Source organism: Mastigoproctus giganteus, chromosome 2 (genome assembly GCF_048544385.1).
Source record: "Mastigoproctus giganteus isolate SK-2022 chromosome 2, ASM4854438v1, whole genome shotgun sequence".
NCBI lineage: Eukaryota > Metazoa > Arthropoda > Arachnida > Uropygi > Thelyphonidae > Mastigoproctus > Mastigoproctus giganteus.
The window spans coordinates 36,219,848-36,239,567 of record NC_143576.1 but is presented as its reverse complement, the minus strand read 5'-3'; the positions used below and the strand labels follow the sequence as shown (position 1 = coordinate 36,239,567).

The 19,720-nt window shown below is 38.6% G+C and overlaps 1 protein-coding gene across 3 annotated transcripts in view; it reads right to left on the bottom strand.

Moving 5' to 3' along the window:
• The window catches only part of Naa35 (N-alpha-acetyltransferase 35), a 401,343-nt gene that overhangs the window by 44,044 nt on the left and 337,579 nt on the right, over positions 1 to 19,720 (bottom strand). For all 3 annotated transcript variants that reach the window (XM_090368451.1, XM_090368454.1, XM_090368452.1), the window contains 2 exons: positions 16,335 to 16,456; positions 12,491 to 12,754 (listed from right to left, as the gene is read on the bottom strand). In XM_090368451.1, coding sequence (XP_090224577.1) covers positions 12,491 to 12,754; positions 16,335 to 16,456 — 386 coding nt within the window. The remainder of the gene's footprint in view (positions 1 to 12,490; positions 12,755 to 16,334; positions 16,457 to 19,720) is intronic.

Here is a 19,720-nt window from a genome sequence, read left to right as displayed (position 1 = left end):
GCCCTTCTCTGTACACGCTCAAGTAAATCTACATCCTTCCTAAAATGAGGCCTCCAGACCTGTACGCAGTACTCAAGGCGTGGCCTGACCATTGCCTTATACAGAGGGATAATCACCTCCTTTTCCCTGCTAGTAAAATTCCTATATATCATTGACAAAACCCCATGACCTGCCCTGGCAGCCTGTCTGCATTGCTCAGAGAACTACATATCTGCCTGCACAATTACTCCCAGGTCTTTTTCATTTTCTACCACCTTAAGTGTAGTACCACACAGTTGGTATGTTTCTCTGGGGTTACTTCTACCCATATGCAGTACTTTGCATTTGTCAAGGTTAAACTTCAGTTGCCACTTCTTAGCCCATCTGCCCAAATTATCTAGATCCTGTTGCAGTAGCACACTGCCATTACTGTCATTAACAATGCTGCCAACCTTTGTATCATCTGCAAACTTCGACATTAAGCCTGATATACCTTCATCAATATCATTGATAAATATACAAAACAACAGTGGACCTAACACCGAACCCTGTGGGACTCCACTAATAACATTAGTCCAAGAAGAGCAGCACCCATTGATTACCACCCTCTGTCTTCTCGCACTTAACCATCCTTTTATCCATTGTAGCAACTTACCCTTAATACCATTCTGCTCCAATTTGTACAATAGTCTTCCATGCGCAACATTGTCAAAAGCTTTCCTGAAATCCAAATATATGATATCAAAATTATTTTTTGCATCCAGTTCCTTTGTAACCACATCATAATATCCTATCAAATTTGTCAGACAAGACTTTCCCTTAACAAACCCATGCTGTGTCTGAATTATTGCTGCAGTCTTGTCTAGATGATCCTGCAATGCATCTTTAACCAGTGACTCCATTATTTTACCCGGAACAGAAGTTAAACTAACTGGCCTGTAATTACTCGTGTCACCCTTCGATCCCCCTTTGTGAATTGGGGATACATTTGCACATCTCCAGTCCGTGGGAACCTCCCCTGAGTCCAAGGATGCTCTCATAATTATGGCTAAGGGTTTGCTTAGTTGCTTTGCCGCCTCCTTTAATATAACTGGATAGATCCCATCCACCCCAGGTGCTTTTCTTACGTTTAACTTCAACAATTTCTCTTCCACTTTGCTCTCAGTTATTACAAGATCATTAAGCACCCTGCTACAATTTGATAACCTTCTGCCATTTTCAAACAATAATTCCTCACGTGTGAATGTAGATGCAAAATACTCATTCAGTTTGTCACAAAGGAACTGGATGCAAAAAATAATTCTGATATCATATACTTGAATTTCAGGAAAGCTTTTGATACTGTTGCTCGTATAAGACTGCTGCACAAATTGGAGAAGTGTGGCATTAAGGGCAAGTTGTTGCTATGGGTAAAGGGATGGTTGAGTGGAAGAAGACAGAGTGGTAATCAATGGACACTTCTCTTTGTGGACTAATGTTATTAGTGGAGTCCCCACAGGGTTTGGTGTTTGACCCACTGTTTTCTATATTTATCAATGACACTGATGAAGCCATATCAGGCTTTATATCCGCATATGCAGATGATACAAAGGTTGGCAGGGTGGTTAATGACAGGAATGACAGCATGCTACTGCAACAGTATCTAGAAAAGTTACGAAAATGGCAATTGAAGTTTAACATTGACAAATGCAAAGTACTTCATATGGGTATCAATAACCCCAGAGTAACGTACCAACTGTGTGGTACTACATACCAGAGTAATGTACCAAGTGTGGTTTTACATATTCCACTACTCAAAAGACTTGGGGATAATTTTGCAGTCAGATATGAAGTTCTCTGAACCATGCAGACAGGCTGCCAGGACAGTTTGTCAGAGGGGTTTTGTCAATGATATAAAATAATGTTACTAGCAGGGATAAGGATGTGATTATCCCACTGTATAAGGCAATAGTTAGACCACATTTTGAGTACTGCATACAAGTCTGGATGTTGTTGTTTTTTGGTGCAAGGGCAACTTTGGCCATATTGAACTAATCAACGTTATGATTAGTTCAATGCGTGCATGGTGACTGTTATGACATCAGTTAAAAACGGTGATATAATTTTATCAGTTTAATAAAGTGGAAAAATTCTGGCAGATTAGCATCGTTGCCTATGATGTGGTAGAGTGTCAGGGGTTCTTTAAGATTTGGAAGAAAGCTAAATGAGACTTGGCGGCCGGTGGTGTATAAAGAACACTCAACAAGAATATGTTTCATTGTAAAAGGAGAGTTCCACTGTGTGCATTGCGGAGGATCACTACCTAGCCTAGCCGGCTGAGGAAGACGGTATGGCCGCCGTACAGTGAGGATGCTTGTATCATCGCTCGTGCATTTTTGGATTAAATATGTGTCTTAAGTTTAGCCTAGTGTCCATATTGTGTTCTCCCATGAAGATAAACAACAGTGGATACCATTGGTGAGAAACTTTTAGCATTCTACTGGGTATTTAGTTAGATCTCAACGTTATTTATCTGTTTCCTTTGTTGCCAGACTGCACTGGCCACCATGCGGCTGACAGCAGGGAAATAGAGAGCTAGCCAATATAACGTGGCTGGCACGCTGATATCTGGCCCTTGACTGGGTTGGAAACCTTCCCCTTGTGTGACAATATAGGCTTATTGCCTGCAACAACAATTGCGAACAATTTACGAGAAAATTATGCTCAAAAATGTATATTAACGTGTGCATCTGATTCCCCCCCCCTCTTTCTTCCACAAACTGACCATGGATAAGTGTAAACTCTCGACCAGTATGATCTGTGCCAAAACAGACTTCGGAATCGTGATTGGCACCTCTGCAAATCCCCAAAGAAAGTAGTCCCATCTCTGTACCTGGTTTTTTAACTTGTGTCCCCCCCCGCATGTGACAGGAGGGAATCCCCCCAAATTTTGCTGGCCCACCGAGAGCCGTCTAATCTAGCTACGGACTTGTAGTAGGCGACATTCAACTGCCGTTCACGAACCTCTTCACGTGAAACAACGAAACTCTGGATAACCAGAATTGGCCCGCTAATTCGGAACTCACTAGACGTGGAAGGAAAAGCCGACAAAACTAAAGAAGTCATGCATCAGAGTCAAAACGACGATACCATCATCACTGAACAGCAAGAAGAAGTGGATGATCCCTGTTCCAGGGCCCTCCAGACAGGGAAAAGGAAAAATAGGAAGACAATGCCTAAGTTTGAGCGGGGGATGCACTCCCAGACCGAACCAAAGGAAACACAAGAAAACCCTACAAGTCAAATCAAAAGGATGCCAGCGAAGACAAGCAACAAGAGCCACCCCTGGATCCCACCTTGCCGGAGGGCACAGTATACGAAAAATCACTGTTCCTTAAAGCTGCCCTGGAAAAACTGTTCAAGGAACAAACCAACAGGGTAACCACTGGGGTTAGAGCACAAATAGTGAACCTATGGAACAAGTTGGACACACTCTTGACAGAGACATACCTCGAGAGCGAGAGAGTAAATTCAATCTTCATTTTCCCTACCCAACTCTATCTGTATGCAAGTGAATGCCCCACACGCCAAAAATAACCATATCTAAATTATGCTGTTCACCCACCATTTTGGCTTTTCCAATTCTAGCGCAATATCCCCATACAAATTTTTTTTTTTTTTTTTTTTAAGGTCCTAGCCACTGAAATCTCAGGAAACTAGGTGGCAGGACCTGCCAGAGTGCAAATTTGTGGTTACCTGGTCTGCCTCCACGGGACGAAGTGCGGGCAACGTTGGGCCTCAGCTGGGGTCCAGTGGCTAAATGGCCAGAAGAACAACGGTACATAACATAACACACTCACATGATCCACACACACTTTTAAATCTCTGGCCTTTCCAGTGAACTATTACACTCACAATGAAAGCAACGCGGAGATGGGGGAAACCCCTGGTGCCGTTAGACACTTAACACACTTTGCACCTGTGAGGAGATAAAGGTGAAATCGTCAATTACAGAAATTACAATTACAGAAATCGTCCACTGTTCCCTACATATTCTTCGTAAGTTACTTTTGCAGTCAAGATATGAACATAATATTGTGATGATTCTCTGTTGGATGGATGCTTAGCGGCATAGTCCGCACATTCATTTCCTGGTATCCTAGCATGGCCTGGGATCCAGCAGAAAATGACCACTCGCTGGAGTTTTTGGATATGCATCAGTTTGGATTTTATGAATTTTATTAAAGGATGTGTTTGAGAAGAGTTATTCTGTAAAGCTATAATCACACTCTGGGAGTCCGTATATATATCATGCTTTTATGGATGGACAGATGGAGGATATTTTCTATTGCAAGTTTGATGGCGTATAATTCAGCTGTATAGATGCTACATTCATTGGGAAGCGATACAGAGAAGGTTTCATGAGGGAAGACAGCTGTGGCACCAACTCTAATCTAGGATTTTGACCCATCGGTATATATTTTTGTAAAATGCAGATGATTTTGTGTGTGTGGGCAATGTGGAGTTGTTGTATGTTGACATTTGCAAGAGAGTGTTTTCCCCAGTTTAGGAAAGAGCTGTCACAGGATGGTTTAATATAATACCATGCGGGATCCGGACTGTTTGGATCTTGAAGAACTTTGTCAAAATCTATATTCCAAGTTATACAAGTCTGGAGGCCTCATTTTAGGAAGGATGTAGAAGAGCTCGAACAATTACAGAAAATGGCAACAAGATTGGTGAGGGAAAAAAAAAGGGTGCTCTTACGAACAAAGTTTCTGTTCTGCAAATTGCAGCGTCTGGAGACTTGGGACTTGCGAGGTGATCTGATTGAGGTGTTTAATGCTTTGAATGGACTGAGCAAGCTCAATGCTGATGAGATTCTTCCTCCTGCTCAGACAGAACTACACACACACACACATGAAGGTGGAGACATTCAAATTGAGGAAAGACAGTTGCAGAACAGATGTGAGGAAGTTTGCCTTCAGCCAGCTGTTGTTGTTTGTTGGAAGAAATTACCACCTGTTGTTGTGGAAGTTGATAGCAAATAAATTGAAGGAAGAACTAGATAAACTATTGGAGCAAATGAATAGGTGAAATGGGAAGTGTCATTAAAGCTGGCTTTCTTGCATCATTTACCATCACTAATGCTAATCAATGAATACTCACATTGTTTATCTCATTGCTATTAACTCCATCTTTATGTAAATTTGTCAGAGGTCGCCACTGTTCTACTAGTCTAGTTAAACATTCACCCAAAAACGGAAAATGTGTAACAGATGCTTCAAAATCTTTGGTTCAGTGCATTAATTGCAACTGTTTAAACCACCTTTCCTTTTAGCATTTTTTTCTAGATAGTAGTAAATGTCTGTCAAATATTCATCCACTTTTGTAGAAAAGCTTTTCAGCATACAATTTATTATTATTGTTTTATTATTTTTTTTAATATTAAAACTAACATGAAAGGTATTAGAACCTATAGGTACTTAGTACTGTACGTGGGTTGAAGGCTGAGAAGGTAAAAGAAGATATTTGTTGACCTTAGACTTGAATTTCTGTAGACTAATTTTCAGGAAATACGCAAGATGGGAGGTTGTTACAGAAAATGTAAGTTGTAGGGATAAATGAGGAAGAAGAAAAGTTGGTTCTGTGAAGAAGTACAGCAAATGGAAGTTGACTGGTTGTGGCATGTGTTCAGACTTGTTTGGAAGAAAGAGGAGTAATTATAGATGCCAATTCAGAATAGTAGTGCCCATGGAAATATCTACAAAAAAGGCTTTCAGCAGAAACATAACATCTATGAGACAGGCAATGGAGAAACTTTGTTAGAGATGGGTTATTAATCAACCTAACTGCCCTCTTTTGAATGAAATTTAGAAGCTTGAGAGAGGTTATAGGGCATGACAGATGTCAGACATATCACTCACAGTACAACAGATATATCACTAGTAGACTGACACCGACGGAATGCATACTGGCAATTTAGATGAAAGGTTTCAAGACAGTTTTAGGAGCTGGCAGTTAATGGATTTCCCCATTACTTTAAGAAGAGTAGAAGTGAGTGCAGTGGGATGAGAATTGGATGGAAGGGATTTTCAGAAGGGCTCATATCCAGACAAATCTTTTTTTTAGAAACTGGCTGGATATGAGAAAATTTCCAAATGGAAGAGAAACATCAGTGGAATAAGAAAGTTATAAAGGTGACACAGAACTGGAATATAATCTGGAGAATATTCTGGAATATAATCTGGAGAATATTCTGGAATATAATCTGGGTTTTGAGAATAAGTGAAAAAAAAGCATCAGAACCTGGAGCTTTCTTAGCATTAAGAACGTTCAAAATTCTTCTGACTTCCTTCTGATGTTAAGACCACAGGAGGCACTGAGTGCAGTATACTGGAAAAGGCAGGAGGTAGTTTACCAAGGTCATCAATACAATAGTTAGAAGAAAAGTAGGATGCTAACAGGTCGCCTTTATTTTTAGCTGAGATGGCAATAGAACCATTAAGTTTTGGCAGAGGTGGAAATAGAGATGGGCAGAAGTTGTGGCCAATAGTTTTGGCAAGAGACCAGAATGCTCAACTACAATTTGGATAAGAAATAAGTTTTCTATGCTGATTAATAACTGCTTTTCAATCATTGCAAGCTTTGGTGTAGTCAGAAAATGAAACTTGAGATTTGGATGCAAGCCAATTGCGATATGTAACATTCTTCTCTTGAACAGCTTTAATATATTTATTGGAAAAACCAAGGTTTAGTTAAAGGACAAGATTTTAAGGTGGAGTGTGGAATAAAGGATTTCATCCCTACAAAAATAAATCACTGATATATGAAGAAGCACTGCCATCAGAAAATTTAAAACATTAATTAAACCAAATAAAAGAGGGATCTCTATCACTAATGTCAAACAATAGCAGGGTGAGAATGACTAGAAAACTTAAGCTATCTGTAGTTGTGAAAATTAAAATCACCAAGGAAAATTACCCCACTTTATGGAAAGTTGGACTGGAGAAAAAGTTGAGTTTCAAAGAAAGGAAGTTAGAGTTTCAAGTGATTAGTGGAAAAGTGAGATTGACAGAGGCAACAGATGAATTTGACAGAATAAGGTAGAAAGATTTTAAGCCAGAGAAGTTTGAAAACAGGAGCTTCAAATTATTAAGTTTCTGACGGGGAATACTAGAGAAGACATATGCATAAGTACAATCGCTGAGGTGAAAGCAATTGCATAGCAAATAATTAGGACAACTGAGATGAGCAGTGGCAGAATTAACTGATAACTGGGATTCCATCAGAAAAAGTTAGTGGTATTTGGCAGACTCTAAGTGAAAATAAACATCACTAAGGTTGGAATTGAGTAGGCATATATTTATGAAATGAACGAGAAAGTGTTTGGGAGGTTTAGATCTTTTCACGTGTAATTTTGTTCTATTAGTTTGACTAACCATGATCTATTCAGTAGTAAGAAAATGGAGGGGGGGGGGGAGTTATGAAGTAATGAAATTTTTGGTTGGATATGCCCTAGAGATAGCAAGAATATCCAGTGCCGGACAAAAAAATCTGCATTACTTGTGAATTTTGCAAATAGTGTTTTGCACTGCATTGTGGGTTGCAGAAATGTTTGAAATGCATTTGTTAGATGGGATATATATCTCTGTGAATGAAATCCAATAAAAAGACTCCATCCGATATACCTAATTTCCATAAATATCTTCTCAACGAGTAAAATGCTTAATTAATGGAAATATGAGAAATCATGCAAATGGCAGTCATGACAACCTGTTTCTCCTCAAGCCTTGCAACAATCTGGCATAGAGTTAATCAACTTCTGGATATAAGGTTGCCCAATTTTTTGGTACCCTTACAATGCTCTCCTACAGCTAAATCTACTTGTTGGCTTCTTCTGGGCAATTTTAGATGACAATACGTATCAGCAATTTTCAATAGGTTCAAATCTGAACTGTTGCTGAGCCAGTCCAACACTGTAATGCCACCATTTCTGAGGTATGACTGTACCTTAAGGGAGAAAAACGAGGAAATACATCGGTGTGAGACAAGAAGACAAACTCATCATTAGATCAGGAGCACTAGAACGGCAATTATGAAAGCATAGCTGCTTCAAATAGCAATCTTGCAAAGGCATAGCCACTCTCTTACGGCCTGATCCAGGTCTTCTCTTCACATCACATCACCTGTTTCATGCTTTAATTTCAGCACCTGGGATACTGTTGACTGGTGGGAGCCTATTTTATCAGCGATAGCATGCGTAGAGAGCTGTTCTGGGACAGAGCATCAGCTACACTTTTTTTTCTTGGTGTCAGCTGAACATATGGAGCCATGCTTACACCTCTGCAAAAAAGGATACTAATGAGCATGTATATCCTTCCAATGTCATATTTATAGAAATGGCTGATGCAATACCTTGCAATTACTGTCTGATGCAATAGAAGTGTTATCTGAGGCAATACCTTTGCTTTGCGACAAACAAAATGACTGTAATCAAACTACAAACATTCCTTTTTTTCAGGGGTGATGCAGTTTTTTTGCTGCCACGGTATCTAGCTCCTTGACAATGCTCCTGCATACTTGGACTCCCTCCAGTTACTATATGGCACTGTCTCTGTTCTGCCATATAGTAACTGGACTCCCTCCAGTTACTATAGGGCAGAGCAGAGACAGTGAGATTATACACTAAGAGAGTTAGCATTAGCTTTGGTCTGGTGGACTATCTAGCAGTCAGCCTGTGAACACCATTTTATAACTCTACCCTCAAAATGTAAGGAAGATTGGATTTCACCATGATGCCCATCATAACCTCAAAAGACATCAATCATACTGCAAGAGAATGGGAGGCATTACCCATTGCTCCAGGCTTTGCTCTGAGACTAAACGTGGGTTTCACCACTTCAAGCCTCCAACAAGCAAGATGGTGATATTGCACTGGTTGATGAGAGTGTCATCTACCACCTTGTAAATTAATGAGACAAGTACAGCCTATTACCACCAAGCAGTCAATATTCTTTTGTAATATCCTTGCTACCACAAGTTTTTGGGCCCACTCTAACAATGGCATTATCAATGCTAAAGTGCAATACAGTTTTTTAAATCAATCTGTGGCATAATGACAATTTTTAGAGTCATCAATACCTATTCTTTTCCTCTCTGTGTGGTTTCATTAACACTGCCTGCTGTTTTTGTTCTTCCATAACCATATATTTTTGCTATTTCTGAACAATGTACCTGCATGATTTGCACAACTTAGAGAAGATTGTTATTCTAATGATAAGGATTTGGAGTTTTAAAAATAAAATAACCTCTGGAAACCTAGTTTGTTTAATAGTGCACTTTTAAAATTTTCAGATACCAGAATTTTCTTTGAAGTGTAATAAAAGAGGTTCGGTCATAGGAAACTATTAATGCTAATAAACAACGTGAATACACAATTGACTTGTATGACATTATCATCATTGCAAAACGGTTCCTCTATTTTATATTTCTTTCTATGGAGTGCATGTTGTCCTTATGCTTTGCAATCTTGCAGATGCTTGATTATAATGCATTTCTGCTACTTGAAACTGAAAAATCACACCTACATACATAGTATAGAAAGCAAATGTTATATGGAAAGTCTTACACATATCTTCTGGAAGCTTTTGTTTTATATTTTTAGCATCTTACAAAAAGACATTGCAATTTACCTTTGCACCACAAAAATAAGATGAAATGCTGCAATCACATGCAGCATTTCATAATGATTGTATGTTTCATTGTCCTAATCTCTATAGAGATTGGAATGATGGGTTGTCCATTATGCTATATATATATATATATATATATATATATATATATATGTTGCACTTCATGCAACATAGATATAGCATAATTGACAGTCTATTCGTCAATGAAAAATAACCAGTCACATAATTTTCAAAAAAAAAAAAAAAAAAAAAAAGTTAAAATTATATTTAACAGAGTTTTGCTATTTTCATGCAAAAAAAGACAGAAATACTATGTTACAATTCTGTGAAGCATAAGGGCTCAAAACAAGTGAAAAAGATGGATTGTCCATTAGAGAGTTGGCAGCTATGAAAAATACAAAACCTTGAAATTTATATAATAAAACAGCTAATGCTATTTTTATAATTTTAACATTTTTAGAATTATGAAAAGAGGGAAGATTTTCTTGTCCTCTGCAGTGTGATTATAACTAACAAGATTTTAAACTGCCTTTTAAAAGTAATGAGCTTAAATCTCAAAGAAGGATTTGAATCCCATGTGAACAGAAAAAATTTCTGTGGGCTTTTTTTTTTTTTTTTTTAGAGTTGTGCGAGTTGATATAGGACAAGGGTTGTGCTATTTTTTTTATTGGAAACTAGGGTCTTTCATCCAGCAAATGACAAACTGACGTTACAATTTACACACTATGCTTTCAAATTCAAATTGAGGAAAGACTGTTGTAGGATAGATGTTTAGAAGTTTGCCTTTAGCCAGCAGGTGGTTGATTGGTGGAACAAACTTCCATCTGTCATTGTAGAAGTTGATAGCTTAAATAGATTCAAGGCAGAACTTGACAAACATTTGGAGGGAGTGGATGGGTGAAATAGGGTTTTTTTTTTTTTTTTTTTTTTTTGGCTGATGCTATATAAATGACATCATAACAAAAGGCCATTTATTAACAGCCAATATTTATTAAAGATCATTCACTAACCATTTATTTGAAAATTACTACCATTTATAAAAAGTAGCAGGATGAAATCAGGAGGATGGTATTTAGGTGCGTAGCAAATGTAATGATCTCTATGCTCATGGCATTGCCAAGCCAATTAGCATTAGCAAAGGCACATGATGCAAGAAAGCAGGCTTATATAGCATCAGCCCAAAAAAAACAAAAAAAACCCACCCCTTATTTCACCCATCCACTCGCTCCAAATGTTTGTCAAGTTCTGCCTTGAATCTATTTAAGCTATCAACTTCTACAACGACAGATGGAAGTTTGTTCCAGCAATCAACCACCCGCTGGCTAAATGCAAACTTCCACACATCTATCCTACAACCGTCTTTCCTCAATTTGAATTTATGCCCTGTCAGGCGATTATTCTGAGCAAGAGGAAGAATCCCATTAGCAATGAGCAGGCTCAAACCATTCAAGACTTTATGCACCTCAATCAGATCACCTCGCAGGTGCCTAGTCTCCAGACACTGTAAGTTGCAAAACTTAAGCCTTTCTTCGTAAGAGCAACCTTTTGTTCTATTCACTAATCTTGTTGCCCTTCTCTGTACTCGTTCTAACAGCTCTACATCCTTCTTAAAATGAGGCTCCAGACCTGTATACAATACTCAAGATGTGGTCTGACCATTGCCTTATACAAGGGCATAATCATCTCCTTATCCCTGCTATAAAAATTCCTGTATATCATTGACAAGACACCATGAGCTACTCTTGCAGACCGTCTGCACTGCTCAGAAAACTTCATATCTGCATGCACAATTATCCCCAGGTCCTTTTCATTCTCTACCACTGCCAGTGTAGTACCACATAGTTGATACATTGCTCTGGGATTGCTGTTTCCCATATGTAGTACTTTACATTTGTCAATGTTAAACTTCATTTGCCACCTCTCAGCCCATCTGCTCAACTTTTCTAGATCCTGTTGCAGCAGTGTACTGTCATTAGTGTCATTAACAACCCTGCCAACCTTCGTATTATCTGAAAACTTGAACATTAAGCCTGATATACTATGATCAATATCATTTATAAATACAGAAAACAACAATGGACCCAACACTGAACCCTGAGGGACTCCACTAATAACATTAGTCCACGAAGAGCAGTGTCCATTGATTACCACTCTCTGTCTTCTCCCACTCAACCATCCCTTTATCCATAGCAGCAATTTGCCTCCAATGCCACACTGCTCCAATTTGTGGAGCAGTCTTCCATGTACAACAGTATCAAAAGCCTTTCTAAGATCCAAATATATGATATTAAAGTTATTCCCCGCATTCAGTTCCTTTGTGACCACATCATAGTATCCAATCAAATTAGTCATACAAGACTTCCCCTTAACAAACCCATGCTGTGTCCGAGATATAACTGAAGTCTCGTCTAGATGATCCTGCAATGCTTCTTTAACCAGTGCTTCCATTAATTTCCCAGGAACAGAAGTTAAACTAACAGGTCTGTAATTACCTGTGTCTCCCTTTTATCCTCCTTTGTGGATTGGGGTCACATTTGCACATCTCCAGTCTATGGGTACCTCCTTTGAGTCCAGGGAAGCTTTCATAATTATGGCTAAGGGTGATTGGTCATATACTTAAATGCTAGTTCTTTCTACAGATCATTTGCTAAATAATGAGGAACTTACCTCATTTCCTCAACCATCAATGCCAAAACACCAGTAGTGAATTACAGTTGTTAAAAGAGGAAAAGCAAGTATTCAGATGTCCAGCTGCCATTAAACATAAGTTCTTGGCTAGTATATTTATGTGACTGAAAATAAAAATATTTGTTCGAGTAAGGATTTTTAATACATACCTCTTCACTTGGATCAGAAAGATTTTCTAATAGCATTCGCACATGTTGAAAACACTTGCAGGCAGCTAAATACAAATCTTCTGGAACTGGGCGGGGCATATACCTACTCAGCCTGGTCATTTCATGGTATTGAGCATACTGAACCGGTGGTGGTGTCATCACACTACTGAAAGGAGCAAAGCGATGTTCATATCTCACACGTTCACTGTCAAAGTCAACAGAAGGTTGCCGCAGCTTGCCCTCCAAGTTGAAACCAGTTACTGCCTAATAAAAGTTATACAATGAAATCTCTAATAAAAATTAAAAAAAAAAAAAAAAAGCCCAAATAGCTGGACATTTTACTTATGAAGCTTATATGACAAGAAAGTGATATTATATTCTGATTATCATCATAGTTATTAATACCAATCTTTATTTTAATTAAATATGGAATTCAGATGTGATTTCCTTTGCTTAATATTAAAAAAAACTTAGGCATGATTAAAATTTCATTACGTAAGTTTCAATGATTCTCAGCTGATAATTTGCACTGAATATACAAGCTTAAAAGTCTATCTGATCATAATAAAAGCTAAAAATAAAATAAAAATAAGAACATTTTATTCTTAAGACTGACTTAAAAAATATTGTAATTTATTTATTTTATTAATGCCTTGACTTAAATGGTTTGGCAGTTGTGAGCAGGCTGAAATTGAAAATGGTCTACATTTTCTGTGTGTATATATATATATATATATACACACCGATGAGCCAAAACATTATGATACACCTACCAAATATGATGTTGGTCCTTCACGTGCAGCCAAAACAGCTCATACCTGGTGAAGCATGGATGCTACAAGATTTCTAAATATGTCTTGTGGTATCTGGTACTAACACGTAACCAGCAGATCCTTTAACTCTTGTAAGGTCCGTGGTCGGAGTTGCTGTTCCAATACAAACCACAGATCCTTGATGGGATTGACGTCTGGGGAATTTGGAGGCTAGGGCAATACCTGGAAGTCTTCCTCATGTTCCATGAACCAGTCTCGAACAATCCGGGCAGTGTGGCATGGTGACACCGCCAGAGAGGAAGACCGTAGCCATGTGTACCTGGTCAGCAATGATGTTTAGGTGGGAGGTAGACATCAGAGTGCCTGGCATGTGGATGACTGAACCCAGGGTATCCCAGCAGAACATTGCCCAAAGCATGACACTACCACCACGTTTATGTCCCATGCATCCAGGTGGCATCAGGTACCCGGTCGCACATGTAACCAGCAGTCCACATGGTGCAACAGGAAATGTGATTCATCGGGTCATTCTTCCAATCACTCAAGGTCCAGTTTCAATGCTCGTGTGCCCATTTTAGGCACTGCTGCCGGTGAACTGTGGTTAGCATGGGCACTCGGAGCGGCCTGCAACTACGGAGCCCCATTTTTAGCAGGGTTCAATGTACTGTGTGGTGTGACATATCACTCCCATCACCAGCATTCCAATTACCGGCAAGTTGCGCCACTGTTGCCACGTACCATCCGGGAGAGCCTCGCTCACCTCGAGCATCAATGTTGGTTGTCCAACACCTCGCTGGCGGTTTGTGGGTTTTCCCTCCTCGGACCACTTTAGGTAGGTACTAATTACGGCTGACTGTGAGCACCCCACCAGCTGTGCCGTTTCGGATATACTCTGACCCAGTCATCTGGCCATTACAACTTGGCCTTTGTCAAACTCGCTTATGTCTGCTGCCTTTCTCATCTGAAGAACAAGAGTAACACTGATTAACAGAGCTCAGGTGTTTTTTATACCGTGTCCCAATCCGTGCTCACACCGTAGTTCACCTGCAGTTGTTTTGATTTACATAACGACTTGCTGGTCATAATGTTTTGGCTCATCGGTGTATGTAAAATCAAAGAAAACTGCTTCAGAGATCAGCGTTTGAGATGGCAATTTTTTTTTTAATTTAAAAGGATTTTACTGTCACAACCATGTCACCTTCCCTTTTCGATGCTTTGTTAAAAGTAGTGATGAGCATAATTGAAAGATTTCTATAATTGAATGAATCATTCAAATGATACGAGTATAACCAAAATAATCAAATGAATTGTCATAACTGAATGATTTGCTATAACCATAAAAATTGATAATGACCTCTTGATTATGCCCATCACTAGTTAAAATCATAGTAATCCCAGCCAGCTATAATTGGAATTAATAGCTTTTGTATGTTGCATTCAAGACACCAAGAACGAGCAAATAAGAAATCTGTTCTAGCAGTTCAGTTCATAAATTGCAATGATAATAACTAATGTCAAGAAAGTTTATATGAATAATGCCAAGCAATGTGCCAGGTGGAGACAATTAAAATGTGTCTTAGAACAAGTGCCACATGAGTTAAAGACACAAGAGGCAATGTAATTCTAATTGTAATCCTAGCTGGAATTGGGAACATTATGACATTGTGTAATTCCAAAGAATTGAAATAGTTGTCATCATTAAAGGTGACACACTCTCTCTCTCTCTCTCTCTCTCTCTCTCTCTCTCTTCTTATCTCCATGTTTATAACTGCACCTAAAAGCTTTTTTTTTGTGCTGACTTGACTATAAGACTATTGTTTATATGAAGAGCTAGAAGCTCTTTCTGTAGAGCAGAAAATTTTTAATCACTCACAAGGAGTAGAACAAAGACCAATGAGTTTAACTTCATATTACTTGTTAAATATGAGTTGAACCAGAAAAAATTGAAGCAGCACAATATTCAGAATTGCTAAGAGAACAAGTATGTAGTAAATTCAAAAAGCTCCTGGAATTGCATTCTGGTATTTAAATAGTTTGTGGCCATAAGGTTTCGCAAGGCATTGACCTTCATCTTGGTGTGAACACATGCCAAGTGGGAAGTGGCTTGACCACTTCACTTGTGGGTCACAGCTGACCAACTGCAGAATGTCGCAATTTGCGACATTCTTGATGCTAAGAATGCTTGACATTCTTGATTCTTGATGAATGATAATTCTTGATTCTCCTTTAAGTTTGGGAAAAGTGCTACAGAGCTGCTGCAAGCATTATAGAAAGTTTATGGAGATGATGCTTTGAAGAAAACAGCAGTTTACGAGTGGTTCAATTGGCTTAAAATGGAGGAAACACTGGAAGATGAACCTCAACCTTGAGATTCTCATGAACAGTCCTGATACAAGATTTAGAGATGCATTATATGTGTGTGTGCAAAGTTTGTTCCACACTTGCTTCCAGATGAATCAAATTGAATGCAAGAAAGCCATCACAGGTGATTTTCTTAAAAAAATGCACACAAAGCTTCCTAAGAAGAATAGTCACTGGGGATGAGAGTTAGGCATTTGCCTATAATCCTGAGACCAAGGTACACATATGGTACACAAAAATGTCCCCACAGCCTAAGAAGTCTTGTGCAACAAAATCCAACATCTAAGTCATGCTGATCTTTTTTTGATGATGTGGGCATAGTGTACTATTAATTTTTGACCAGGGAGAGAAGCACTACCACTGCTTATTATGTGAGATTTTGACACATGTACGAGAATGCAAGGAAAAGATGACCTCAAAATTGGAAGGATGGCTGGATCCTGCACCATGACAATGTGCCCAATTAAATGGTGAAAACAGTTCAGAAATTTTTTGGCTACGAAAAAAAATCAAAAAAAAAAAAAAAAAAATCAGTCATGCAGTAGCTTCCCTAGTCCCCCGACCTTGCACCATCTGACTTCTGGCTGTTCACTAAATGGGGCTTCAGGGTCATCATTTTGCTACAATGGATGACATGAAGCTCACTCAATAAATTTACACAGTAAAGAAAAATGTATCAACTTTGTATAATCTAAAAATTTCTTACTAACCTTATAAAATCCTCCACAAAGACTCTGAAGAGCTTGATTTAATACTATCTCCCTGCCGTGAGGCCGATTCTTTTTTTTCTTTTTGTTCTTTTTTGCATTTCTTCCCTTTTGTTGCTGTTGTTCTGTCAAAAAACAGGGAACAGTTATTTAATCTTTTTTTTTTTTTGAATTAATGATTATTTTTAAAATTAATCAATTAAAATGATTTAATAATCCTCAAAAGGTTGAAAAATAAATTTGTTTTAAATACATAAACAAATGAAGCACATTCTAGTTATCACAAATAAATTATTTCACTGTAGTTTTTTGTGATTGGGATAAGGATAAAGAACACATAGCTTATCAACATTCATCATTAAGAGGCCTGCACGGCTTTGCAATAAAAGTTACATTGAAACCTTTATACTAGTTGATAGTTAGATAGTATGAATCAGAGCTGTAATACTCAATATGTTCTACGTTGATAATAATATTAGTAAAATAATAAGAGGAGTATACCTCAATATAGTACGTAGAACACTTCCGTATGATACCCTCCAGAAATATTTCTGGAGGGTATCATACGGAAGTGTTCTATGTACTATATTGAGGTATACTCCTCTTATTATTTTACTAATACTAGTTGATAGTATAGTTACCTACACACTAAGTATGTTTACCAATGTACTGGGACATTTGATTAGCACACTGTAGCATGGCCACTTCTTGCTTATCTTAAAAAATTACTTATTTTTGGTATAGAAATTCAATACAGTACTTTATACTGATTTTATGACTTTAATTTTCTCTAAGAGGAGGGCTTCATCACCAGAACCTAATCTAATTGTTGAAAGAGTTACTTTAAGAGAAGGATCATCAACAGTCAACCCCTTATCCCTGCTATCAAAATTCCTGTATATCAATGACAAGATGCCAAGCTACTCTTGCAGTCTTTTTGCACTGTTCAGAAAACTTCATATCTGACTGCACAATTACCCCCAGATCTTTTTCATTCTCCACTACCCTGAGTGTAGTACCAACCAGTTGATAAGGTACTCTGGGGTTACTGCTACCGATATGCAGTACTTTACATTTGTCAATGTTAAACTTCAGTTGCCACCTCTCAGTCCATCTGCTAAACTTTTCCAGATAATGTTGCAGTAGCATACTATCATTACTGTCATTAACAACCCTGCCAATCTTCATATCGTTGGCAAATGTAGACATTAAACCTGATATACCTTCATCAGTACCATTGATAAATACCGAAAACAACAATGGGCCCAACACTGAATCCTTGGGGACTCCACTGATAACCACTGAACCGTTCTTTTATCCATTGTAGCAACATGTCCTTAATGCCATGCTGCTCCAATTTGTACAGTAGTCTTCCACGTGCCACAGTATCAAAAGCTTTCCTAAAATCCAAGTATATGATATCAAAATTATTCTTTGTATCCAATTCCTTTGTCACCACATCATAGTATCCAATCAAATTTGTCAAACAAGACTTCCCCTTAACAAACCCATGCTGTGCCTGAACTATAACTGCAATCTTGTCTAGATGATCCTGCATTGCTTCCTTAACCAGTGACTCCATTATTTTCCCTGGAACAGAAATCAAACTAACTCATCACGCAACACAGCGGCAACCCCCAAGGCAGAATGCGCTGGTCCCACAGGAACTAGTAGTTGTTGGTGACTCTATTGTCAGGGAAACGGGGAACATTCTTTGTAAAAAGGATAGATGGAACAGGACCAGGGTATGTCTGCCAGGGGCAAAGGTTGATGATGCTGTAGAGCAGATATCATCTTTTAAGGGCATAAAAGGTGGTATAGTTGTACACATCGGCACTAATGATATTAAGAGTAGGAGACCGGCAGAATTACATAACAAGTACAGGTCACTGTTGAAAAAAAGCTGTGAATTAGGGTTGAATTTGAAAGTGTCTGCAATTCTGCACAGACACAATAGGAGGGAGTATATGATGAGAGCCTTGTCGATCAATTCGGCTCTGGAAAGATTGTGCAAGGCTCAAAGGGTAGAATTTTTTTCAGTCTGGTCTGTACTTGTTAACAGGAGAGACTGCTTCTACAGGGATGGGATACACTTAAATAGAAAAGGTGCAAGAATATTTGCTGATGCTATCGAGGCAGTGTTAGGTGGGTCGGAAAACTGCTAGCTTGGGGGGATACAAGGACTAATAGATTAACAGTAACCACTGGCAGAGGTGAAAGTGATTCTTGCACTGTTTCTATTGGAATGAGCAACAGCCTGGAAAACAAGATGCAGGATATTTCAGTAACTGCTGGGAGTCATTGCAGTACAAGTAAACACATGGGTTGTGTTAGGGTAGCTAAGAATAGGAACAGGTGCATGTATACTTGCGTGTACACCAATGCTAAGATTTTGGTAAATAAATTTGATGAATTTGAGGTATTACTCACAACATCAAAGGCAGATATTGTTGGGATATCAGAGACGTGATGTCACACAGATATAAGGAATGCAGAACTGGAATTTGGGGAGTACAATGTGACCAGAAAGGATAGACAGGATAGGAAGGGAGGAGGGGTTATGCTATTAGTTAAGAAACACATAAAATCCGAGGAGGTGAAGCCAGTCAACATCGCTGGACAGTGCAATGTCAAGTCAGTTTGGTGTGACATAAGCATTGGGAGATCAAAATTGAGAGTAGGAGTGTGCTATAGACCTAATGACTCTGATGAGTATAATAAGAAACTATACAGGGAAATAGAGTGGGGCAGTAAATCAGAGTGTCTTATAATGGGGGATTTTAATTTCCCAGATATTGACTGGAATTTGTGGGTTGGTCACTCACACACTAGCAAGGCTTTTGTGGATTTATTGGATGATTGTTTTCTACATCAGCATGTTTGGGAGGCAACTAAAGGGAGTAATACTCTTGATCTGATTATCAGCAGTGATTCTTCATGCATTAAGAATCTGCAGATAAAGGAACCACTAGGTGGCAGTGATCACAGCGTGCTTTTTTTTTTTTTTTTTTGGTAGTTGTTAGAGCATCGGCTTCTGTGGCCATAATGCACCTCCCAAGGTTTTTGCAGTACTTTGATCCAAGCCCGAGGCGGGATTCGAATCCACAACCTTTGGGTTGCCAGGCAGGCACTTTACCCACCCAGCTAGCCCGGTCAGCACAGTGTGCTGAAGTAGGATTTACTCAAAGAGGTAACTACCATCAGGGGTAAAGGGAAGGGTTTTTGCTTTCATAAAGGTGACTATGATGGTCTGAGACAGTATTTAAATTCTATACAGTGGGACCAACTGATGATTTTACCAACAGCAAATTCAAAATGGGAAGCATTCAAAACTTATCTTGGAAGCTACTAGGCTTTACATACCAACTAAGAAATATTTTTCAAGTTTT